The 11563-nt window shown below is 35.4% G+C and overlaps 1 protein-coding gene across 1 annotated transcript; it reads left to right on the plus strand.

Moving 5' to 3' along the window:
• The first annotated feature begins 278 nt into the window (after nucleotides 1–278).
• On the plus strand, nucleotides 279–995 carry LOC18041253. Its single transcript, XM_024183746.1, has 2 exons — nucleotides 279–433; nucleotides 546–995. Exons 1-2 carry the CDS (start codon nucleotides 279–281, stop codon nucleotides 946–948), a joined length of 558 nt encoding a protein of 185 aa, XP_024039514.1. The 3' UTR covers nucleotides 949–995.
• Nucleotides 996–11563: the final 10568 nt, after the last annotated feature.

Consider the following 11563-nt stretch of genomic DNA (forward strand, 5'->3'; position numbering starts at 1 on the left):
CAATGGCACATATTTTAGACATGCTGTCTTTGTTAACTTTTAATGGCATTGCATGTTGAGTTCTGCTATTTGAACTTCGCGAAGACAAAAGAACGACAGAAAAAATATGTGCGTGTGTGCCCCCACCAAAACACGTCAGCGACCTTTACATGCTTCTTTGCTTTTCCTTTCTTCTTCCATCATTCACTCCACCTCTCTCTCTGTCTCACTAAACAATGACTCGTTGATGCCCTGAAACGTACACCAAAGGTAGCTAGCTGCTTCAAGCTCATACATCAATGGCGAAAACAACAATAAGCATTGGGTCGTTCTTCTACAAGTTCCTCTCTCTCTTTCTCCTCCTACTTCACTTGGGTTGCTTCATTTTCCCATCCAACAACAATCCCTCACCAACAAGAAAGAAACGCAAGGCCTCTCCTCTCTCTCCATCTCCGTACTCCCCGTCTCGCCTTAAAACTAAACCCCACAAGGCTCTCTCATCCTCTTGGTCCTATCTCAAACGTATCTTCTCTAATTCAAAGACCCTGAAACCCAGCTTGTCCCAGACTAGCTCTATGTGACCTGGGGCAAAGCGGCAATTCCAGCATTTGCAATCAGACATATTGCAGCGTCTGTGGGATCATAAAGTCGGGATTCTCACCCAAGCTGGACGGAATTTCCACGCTGTCGAGCAGATGGAGAGCCCACGTGGCGATCCCTGAGGAGATTGAGGAGGAGTTCAAGTTCATGAACCTGAAACGGGCAATGTTGGTCTGCCGGGTCGTGGCGGGCCGGGTCGGGTGCGATGCCGATGACGATGTGGATATGGCGAAGGAGAATGGCGGGTTTGACTCGGTCGTCGGGAGGGGTGCCGGTGGGGTCAACTCAAGAGTGGACGACGATGAGGAGCTTTTGGTCTTTAATCCCAAGGCTGTGCTTCCTTGCTTTGTGATTGTGTACACTGTGTAATGACGGTGGTGTTGGGAGTGTGTGTTCTGTTAAATCTCCTGAGAAACTTCAATATGCAATCTGTATGTACGTAACCTTATTTTGTGACAAAGTTTTGTACTGTAAATGTGCGGTGGCGATGGAGTTCTGGTTGCCGGTTCTTGATGTGGGTCCCAATATATGTGCCCGTGACTGCTTGCTGTAGTTTATTTTGTCCCACTTAGTCAAATACATGATAATCTATCAAATGGTGCCCGTAAATTTTTCTCTCTTTCTTTCTTTTTCTCCCCAAAACAACTACTAATCGTGATCAGCACAATGATGGTGGTTAGTTGAGTACAACTGACCGGCATAATACAATGTTCTGAAAATCAGAAGAAGGCAGGGAGCTCGTCCGATCAACAATGGAGAGATCTCGGAAGAGTAATGTCACTTGTAAGGTTAAGATAAATGGTACGCAGATAAATTGAGGAGGAGTCTGGTAACGAACGAAGCAAACTCAATGGAGGGGAGTCTGGTAACGAACGAAGCAAACTCAATGGAGGAGAGTCTGGTAACGAAGCAAATGGAGGAGGAGTAAACTAAGGAAAGGAAAGGAAAATGACTTGTTGGGGAGGTGGCAGAATGTCCATCGTTTTCTCTTTTTTTTTGTGGGTCCACGTAATATTAAAAGAAGAAAAAATCAACACGTGAAACGGCAATTTAAAATTGCGTTTCTGTCGTCCCTTTGTCTTCATTTCGTTCGTTTATCATTTTCCTTGCATGTTATACGTGGTCAAAATTCTGCCGCGAAAAGTCACTTTTGTTCTAGCATGCCAGTCTTTAAGATGTTGTCTGGGCAATTTAACCATTGAACATGCCAACCGCGCGGCCTATGGTATTCCTCACTTCGTACAACTTCATTAATGTCTTTTTTTTTAAGAAAAAAATCAAATTTATGAACTTTTATGTATATTAAAGTTTTGTTACAATAATTAACCACATTTACTAAGGGCAAGCAGAATTCACTCATATTTCTTGGATGGGCAATACAATATTGCCATGAATTCTTTGGTTAATCAGATCCTATTATCCTAGTCCTCATAGAGAAAATTCAGGAAGTTCTTCTTGAAAATGAGGTGAATCATAAAAAGATTGTGGTGGCCGGACGGACTATAGAATAAATAAATAGAGCATCGTTAAAATTAGAGCTTCACAATGGATAACACTCTGCATGATTTAAATTGCGCTAGGCTTCCCAAATTGCACAATCCCACATATATACCAACAGGCGATGACATAAAATAGGTAGTGACAAGTTAGCAGACAAATATCCTAAAGTTCCGTGAAGAATAGAAGAAAATTTTATAATGCAATTACATGTAAGGATTTTGACTTGTAATTGACATCCTGGATTCTTTGAATCCCCTTCATGAAACCTTATGAACAGCAAGATTGGTCTCCAGTACTTTGATTGATTTTTTGCCTTGGATACCTTGATTCTCATTGCTTTGACAATTGATACTTTCCTTATGAGCTATAAGCTAGTAATAACAATGGAATAGATATATAGATTGGTAGAAAAGGAACATTCTCTTATGCTTTTTCCTTCATGAAAAGCGCATCTTCACTTAAGGACGTTGACAAGACTTTTGGACACGTGTCTGTCGCGAAATTCCTACGCAACAAAACCTCCCAGCTTCTAGGTTTCGAGACAAATGCGAGGCGCTGGGAAGCAATATAATGCTCAGTTTACACTACTTCAGTTTTAGTTACAAATTAATTTTATTTCTTAAGCAAAACTGAATGGTACTTAAAAATCTTAATAAAGTACATATAAAATGAAACTAAATATTAATTTCAATGATAAAATCTTTTAGGAACAGGATTGTTTGCAACACAATAATAAAAGGATGTCATCTATATTTCAATAAGGTAAAATATTATTTCCATTCACATATAGAACAATAACGTTTTTGAATATCACAGTTACATCTAATATTGTAAAAATGATAAAGAAACTATCCACGTATCAATTAAATTATCATCTTCTTCATTGCTAGTTGAAGCCTCCAACACAGTTGCTGGTGATCCATCTTATTGCAATTGGGCGATGGCAGTCTAAAAAGAAAATGATTTTCCTTATAGCTATTCTGGTTGAAGGTTGCAGTCTCAAAAAGTAAAGGGCATGATTCACTCACAAAAGGGGATTGAGGCAAGGCTGTCCTCTATCTCCTTATCTCTTCATTCTCTGTGCAGAAGCTTTTTCACATTCACTATAATGCACAAAATTGCAAAAACTGATTCAAGGGCTGATGTTCAGCAACCATTTGTCAATCAACCATCTTTTTTTTTTTTTGCAGATGACAGCCTCATCTTCACGAGAGCTACAACTGAAGATTGCACAAATTTGAAGCAAATTTTTGATAAATATGCAGCAGCTTTAGGCCAAATCTTCAACTACGAGAAATCCTCAGTGTTCTTCAGTGGAAACACCCCAATAAGGCAAATCAATGAGATTAAAAGCATTTTTCAGCTCAATGTTGTGGCTAGACATGAGAAGCATTTAGGGCTGCCTTTTATGGTGGGAATAAAAAAAGTGAGCTTCTTTAATGACATCAAGCTAAGAGATTTTAGCAAGATATCTAACTGGCAAAGCAAATTTTTCCCAAATGGAGAAAAAGAAGTTCTGATCAAAGCAATTGCCCAAGCAATCCCTGCCTATGCTATGAGTGTTTTTAGAATTCCAATAGGGCTATGTGCTGATATTCAAAGAGAAGTAGCTCCATTTTGATGGAATTCAAAAAGAGACCACAGAAGTGTTCACTAGACCAAAGGGGAGAGAATGTGTAGATCCAAAGGAAAGAGGGGATGGGATTCAGGGATTTATTTAGCTTTAATCAAGCCTTAGTGGCTAAATAGGGGTGGAGGATTATCCCGTTCCCTGACTCATTGATGGTAAGAGTTTTGCAAGCACTATAACATATACAACTTAATTTTTCCTAATTAAGTGTATTATGTATTTTTCATTTCTGTATTAATTTTAAAGTTGTCAGATTAGTTACAAATTATTGCGGATAAACTTGACACGACTCGATTTCTTATCATAAATTAATGAATTTGAGTCGAGTTAATTAATGAATCGTGTTTTGATTAAATTTAAATTTTTTACGACATTAAATCGAGACAATTTGAGTGTGATTAAAAGGTTGGGTAATCAGATTTTATTTTCATCATAGGTCTGGTATTATATTGATTTGTATTAATTTTTTTAAAAAAAGAGAAGAGAATCGGTTCTAGAAATTGAGAAGGGGAGAGAGAGAGAGGGGGAGAAGGAGAGACAAGGAGAGAGAGAAGTTGACCTGTTTGACCCGTCCCGACCCGCGAAACTGACCTGGATCCAACTCGCGATCTAACCACCTCATCGATCTAGCCAGGTAGCAATTTGAAGCTCGTGAGACGCAGGTCATATCCCAGTTGTCTACAATGCCCGAAAACGATCCGAACACCAGTAATCAAGCTCGAAAAATTGCGTCCAAAAACCCAACACCATCGCTATCAATCTCATCAAAATTAGGCTGCATCATCGGCTGGGTTCTACTCCTCAGGTCACCAGCTTCCATTTCCGATCGGTCTTGTCACCTAGGGGTGTTCGCGGATCGAATTTTACGGATTGGACATCAATCCATATCCGATCCATGATTTTACGGATTATAATTTTTTAATCCAATCCAATCCACAGATTGATAAAATTCAATACAAATCCAATCCATACATCTGCGGATTGGATGCGGATTTGACTCAATCCATATCCAATCCATACGTCTACAGATCGGATGCAGATTTGACTCAATCCATATGCAATCCACCATTTTGCGCATTAGTTTTCGAATTAAAAATTTTTAGTTCTCTCCAACTAATGAAATAAAATAATCTAATATAAAAATAATTTTGCTACCAATTAAATTTAAAATTGAATAAAATTTAAATAAATTAATTATTTGAATAAAGTTAAAATAATACATTTAAAGTTTCAAAATATAACACATCGAGACTAATTATTCAAAGAAAGCTATAATAATACGTTCAAAGTTTCAAAATATAATATACCAAGCTTAATTGTTCAAATAAAATTACAATAATACGTTAATATAACAACGAAATTAATTGTTCAAATAAAGCCACAATTAATTGAAATGGCAAATTTTCGAAAACCAAACACAGTCTGATCCTTCACCAGGGCTATTGCACCTGTCGAAAGTGGTGATTACGGAGCCATCCACGATGGAAACCAGAAGAAGCTGTACGGGTAGTGATCTTGAAGGTTGTGATAGTGAAATTGTTCAGCTGGAACCAGTGAATGTGAAGTGGCTCGATTGACTTGGGAAAGAAGATGGCTTGCTCTGGCCGGAATCGCACGACCGATGTCCTTTAAATCCGTGTCGAGAGTGTATCCAACTAGTATTGAGTGTTGCTAGTGTGTGTGACGGCGGGGAAGCTTACAATGTCACCTGAAACAGCCGGATTATCGCTGATCAGCCACTTGAAGGTTCACAACTTTGGGAGCCGTCACTGCGCGTAGGAGCTCACGACCACCACCATTGGACTTAACGTGGTCAAAAGTATTAGACATGAGCTTGATGTTGCCGTTGATTGAACTCTGGTCATCGTTGACCACCAGGGGCAATTTGGTAATTTCATAAAACTTCGGGGTAAATTTGTAATTTATTAAGATAGTAGATAATTTGGTAATTTTAGATTAGGGCAGTGAGGTAATTTGAGATTTCAGGGGTAATTCAGTAATTTAATTTTGTTAAGGGCATTTTGGTAGTTTCACACTCTGAGGATAATTTCATAATTTCTGATATTATGGTTATTTTTGTGATCTGAATTGAGGACAACTTGGTATTTAAGGATTTTGAGGATAATTTGATAATTTCATATTAGGGCAGTGAGGTAATTTGAGATTTCAGGGGTAATTTGATAATTTATGTTGTTAAAGGGATTTTGCTAATTTTACACTTCGAGGGTAATTTCATAATTTATGATATTATGGTTATTTTTGTGATTTGAATTGAGGGCAGCTTGGTAATTAAGGATTTTGAGGATAATTTGGTAAACATTGACATCGAGGGCATTTTAATAATTATGGCATGCAAGGGTATTTTGGTAATTTTGTGCACAGGGAATAGTTTATTGCGGATAAATATTTGTTTCGAGATTTATTGCATAAAATTAGTTGTATTTCACATTTACAGAATATGAGTATGTCGTTTCCTTGAATTAAGAGGAGGATCCACGAACGAGAATCAACCCATAAAGGTTGACGCTACTAAGTTCGAACATTGTCACTGTGAGTGGAATATACAAAATCTATTTTGACAGTATATTTTAATTTTATGATATAGTACAACATGTTTTGATAAATAAGTATTTGATGCTTCGATTTAATGATTTTCTAGAAAATTGATTTTTATCTGCGTGTTGATATTTATTATTATTAAAAATGAGTTTGATTAATGATTTTACTATCGTTTTTGAGTAAATGCATGATAATAATTTTAAAGAGAATTAAGTGGATTGAATTATGTTATATGGAAAAGAAATGAGATTGAAGTGTGATTATATGTTTATGTATATGTGTACAAGAGGATGTTTTTAAAATCATTAAACAGTACATTTCCCTTTAAGATATAGTGATACAAATGAGATTAGAGGCCTTTGGGATTCGTTTGAACACGTATAGAGGTTTTAGGCCATGTAATTGGGCGCTTTTCCCTTTTGGGGGCTTATGCATGCAGTATGATGATTACAGAGGTACAGACAAATATTGATATTACAGATGAGATAGATAGTATAGATGAGATACGATAATACAAATGAGATATGATGATACATATGAGATATGAGATGACATTTCCCTGTCTATCTGTTATAGCTCCAGGGTATGATGGTATCCTGATTGCCCGTTCGTCGAGGTCCGGATAAGATGAGATATGAGATAGTACTTCCCCGTCTATCTGTGTAGCTTCGGGGCATGATGGTTCCTTGATTGTCTGTCCGTCGAGGTCCGGATATGATGAGATTATTCCCCTGGGTACTTGTTTGGTGATAGTTTTTCGGTATTCAGTATAGTTTTTTGGTATTCAGTATTTGATGTTATCAATGTTATGATTTCATTGATTTTATGTAGATTTATGAAATATTGTTATTCCAGTAAATGATTTGAATTAAATGAGTTTATGAAGGTTCTTATGATATTTTAATGAGATTGTTTAGAGAAGTTTTAATTATTATTTTTTGAATAAATTTATTTTTTTAAAACTATTATCCACTCACTGAGCTCACTGAGTTTTATACTCACCCTATTTTCATTATATTTTCACCCCCACAGGAGACTTGTAGGTACATCAATCAACCCAGCAACGTTAGTTAGATTTGATATTCTAGCCACATAATAGTGCTAGGAATCGTAGATATTTTCTTGGGATATTGTGGATTGTATAATTTACTACATATTTGTGATAAGAATATTTTACTGTATTTGATATTATAATGTTTGGATGATATTTGGTATGTTGATTAAGGAAGTTGGTTGTGGGTGTTGATTGTATTTGGAATTATTTTGGGAGTGTTAATTTTATAATTTGTACGTTTCGGTATATTATATTTATAAGGGAAGCTCTGCTAAATTTTTGACAGAATCGTTATTAATTAGATTACTTCCTACTCTTTTTAATAGATTTGGATAGACTCCCCTAGGGGATTGGAGCGGATCGTTTCAAGCACAATATTTTAAAAGAGTAGATTTTTTGAATTGGGATACAACCATCCTTTGTTTGGAGAAATATTCTGTGGGGGTAGACAAATACTTCACCATGGTTTGAGATGGAAAATAGGAAGTAGAGAACAAGTCAAAATACAACAGCACCTGGATCCCAAGGCCCTCAACTTTCAGGATAATGTCGGCACCCCTTGTCCCCTTAGATGCCACAGTTTCTCTATTGATAGATGAAGATCATAAGTGGAACGAAAATTTTGTCAGGCAACAATTCATGCCTGAGGATGTAGATCAGATTTTGAAGATTGCGCTGCCAAGAAGTCCAAGACTAGATCAGCTTTTATGGGGTTTTGACAAACATGGTAACTACTAGGTTAAAAGTGGTTATCAAGTTGCTTTAGGTCTTAGAATCTCAGACTGCCCAAGCCCATCAAAGAGAAGTCATTCAGAATGGTCTGCAATTTGGAAGCTGGAATTGCCAGAGAAATTGAAGATATTCATGTGGAGGGCTGCACAAAATATGCTCCCACCGGCAGAAAATCTTTGGAAGAATAAAGTTTTGCAACATCCATGGTGTCAAAGGTGTGGTAAACAAGGAGAAAACCCTTCCCACGTTCATCACGGAAGTCATGGAGGATTACAGATTTTTCTGAAGATATGAAACTTTTTGTAAATCAAGACCTACTTAGTGTGTTGCAAGCTCTGGCAGCGAAGAGAAGTAGGGCAGAGATATAATTCTTTGGAGCTCTGTGTTGGGCAAATTGGCACTCAAGGAATCTTTTTGTCTTTGAGGGAAAGAGAGAAGATTAGCAGGTATCATTGGCAAAAGCAGAAGCAATTGTAAATTCATACAAGAAAATCAAATCTCATGTGTTGGCATTCCATGTGAGTCAGAGTAGCTTGAGAAACCAGCATAGGAAAGCTCCTCCAATAGGTTGGTTCAAGGTGAATGTGAACGCAGCAACAAAGCAAGAGAATCTGGTGGCAGGCTTGGGAGCAATCATTAGAAACTCAGAAAGAAAGTTTGTAGCAGCAGCTCAAAAGCAAACCACATATTATGGAGATGTCACTGCTGTAGAAGCAAAAGCAATAAAACTGGGAATTGAAACTGCAGTTTCTGCTGGTTGCATGCCTCCGATAATTGAATCTGACTGTCGAGAAGCCATAAGCTTGGTTAACAGGAAGAACTTGCAGCAGAACATAAAATTTCTAGAGTATCTCAGATATCTAGGACAGTTTAAGAAGCTTGAACAAAGCTAAAGTGCATCACACTTCAAGACTTCGTTAGAGCACTGCACACTCAATTGCCAAAAAAGCACTAAGCTCGATAGAACCAACCATGTGGAAGGATGATTGTCCTTCTCATGTTCTGTACCTTTTCTCTGATTTAGGTTCATGAAAGCTAAGCTTTTCTATCCCAAAAAAAAAAAAATTCATTCCATTTTCTCCTGATGTCCAAAACTTCGCAAAAAAACTCATACCAATCACAAAACACTATTTTCTTTGTTAAAATTTTAAAATTAATGGATAACAATATTATTTTGAAAACTGTAGCGAATAAATAGTAAAACCAAAAATTGTTTTGAGGAGAAAGTGTCAATAATCTCCCTCAAGTTATTGAATATAATCCTGAAATTGGATTGCAAAAGAACTGCTTAAATTTTTCCCGCTAGCCTTAAGAGAATACGTTCTTTCAGTATGCATTGGCTTTGCAGCACATGGTTTTTTGTTGCTAAGTGTCAAGATTTGAAAATACCATTGTACCAATCAAATGCAACAGATCTGTATTTATATCACATGTGGCATGATCTTTTTTCACTTGGTTTCCAACCTTCACTGGTTTATACACTATCCATTATATCCATTCATTGGAGTGTAAAATTTGCATGTTCTTATTTAAAATTTTTGAAAAACAGTCATATAATATTAATAAAAAAGTTCGTCGGGATCTGTCTTGGAGTACGTATTTCAGTGGAAGAGAAGTTATGCACTACATTTTATCCAATTTTCTTGTCTTTGAGTTCTTGAAATTGAACTGGAGAAGTGTGGTAAAAACAACCGAACCAAGAGATGATTCTGGAATATGTATGATTAAAAAGACACAGAAACTTCTAATGGGAAACTAAAGCAATAAGTTTTGTCATTTGCTTTACGAAAAATTTTATGATGCCATGACTAAAATTACAGCATTAATGCCATAATAAACATAAACTTTGTAAATTATATAAAAAACTATTAAATAAAAGGTAAAATAAATAAATTAATATCGAATAGTATATTGATATTTTAAAATTATGGATTAAGCAAATACTTGTCAAAGTAAAAACTTGTAAATCAACATTAAATTTCAATTTAAAAAACGTTTATTTATTTAAACCAAAAAAATTACTCATCAATTGAAAACAAAAAATTTGTATTGAAAATAATTGGAATAAGTTTTATTAAATTAGTTTAACCATAAATTTTAAATTAATGCTAGGACATTTATAAACTTTTTTTTTCATTTTCTATCATTGTATTTGTTTACCATACTATTTAACCAATGAAAATTATTTTTCTTGATATAGATCAAGCCAAAACAAAATAAAAAGACATTCTTATATTAATAATATCTAGTTTTATACATATTTCATGTAGTTTCAAACATTGCTTCTTACTCATGCCAAAATATCAGTTGTGATTATTGTCGAGGAGGCTTAAAATGATGCAAAATCACTTATATTACAAATAATTTTGAAAAACATAAAAAATTTCTCAAAATTTGATTTTGAGAATAAGTTTTATCAAGTATATACACTACTAGAAAAATGGTCTTTACTGACACTTGGTTTGTGACACTTTATTACAAAGTATCAGTATTCGTATGCATATGGGTCATTTTTCGTGTTTAACACATATGTATCACAAATTAATGATACTATGGTGTCTGCAATTTGGACATCAGAAATCGCTGACACTGAAGTATTAGTAATAAAAGTAAAATAATTCTAATCGTGTAACGGATGGAATTCGAACCTGGGACCTCGAACATCGGAACATTTAAGTTTAAGAAAAAGACCTTTTTCTTGGTGACAAAGGTATCAATAAAAGAAAAGAAAATTTAAATTTCATTCCAAACTAATTTTCGAACCCAGGACTTTTCAAAGCCAAAGCTTTTAAGTTTAAAATTGAAACCGTTCTGACTTTTTGTTAGTTATTCTACTGAATTAGTAGAATATTATAATTTTAATATGAAGCACTTGAAATGTATTGAGGACGGCTGAGTGATAATTTTAGCGGGTTTTGACTGAAAATTTACTAGTAAATAATATATTTTCAGTTAGAAACGATATTGTTTCACTTAGGAAAAATAAAGATAAGTAAAACGCATCGTTTTATTCAACCCTAAGACCAAAATCGAAGCTAATTTTTTTCTAAGTCATTCACTCATTAGTCTTTCACCACTCAGTTCTCCTTCTCTGTCAAAGCTAAGTAAACCAAACCCTAAAATCATATCCCTCACAGTAATCAAACTTCACATCGATCCCAACCAAGCTTTAAGCAAAGGAATTCATTTCTATCACGATTTTGTTCTCTCTGTCTCTCTCTCTGCACTGCGATAAATTCATTTCTGAAGGTGCCATTTATTCATTTTTATTTATTTTAATTATTATGTTTCCAATTTACAGTGCCTATTTTCCTCATGCATGTTGATTTGTTGTGGTTTAACTGTAGAATGTGTTTTAAAATTCTTAGTTTTTTTTTGTAATCTTGATTGGTTATAATTTGGGACCTGGGAAAACCTAATAGAGAGGTAAAGGTAACTGAAGTTGAATTATTGTACTAGAGTCTTTAACTAAGAGTAGTTTTATAAGTGCCTGATTCAAATCAGTTTTC

The sequence above is a fragment of the Citrus clementina genome, unplaced genomic scaffold (genome assembly GCF_000493195.1).
Source record: "Citrus clementina cultivar Clemenules unplaced genomic scaffold, Citrus_clementina_v1.0 scaffold_5, whole genome shotgun sequence".
Lineage (NCBI taxonomy): Eukaryota > Viridiplantae > Streptophyta > Magnoliopsida > Sapindales > Rutaceae > Citrus > Citrus x clementina.

Bases quoted from the DNA above. Each gene is read 5' to 3' on its own strand.
- LOC18041253 (XM_024183746.1), top strand. From the start codon at position 279: ATGGCGAAAACAACAATAAGCATTGGGTCGTTCTTCTACAAGTTCCTC. The intron at 434-545 runs GTACTCCCCGTC...AGCTTGTCCCAG, and splicing joins TCTCCTCTCTCTCCATCTCC to ACTAGCTCTATGTGACCTGG.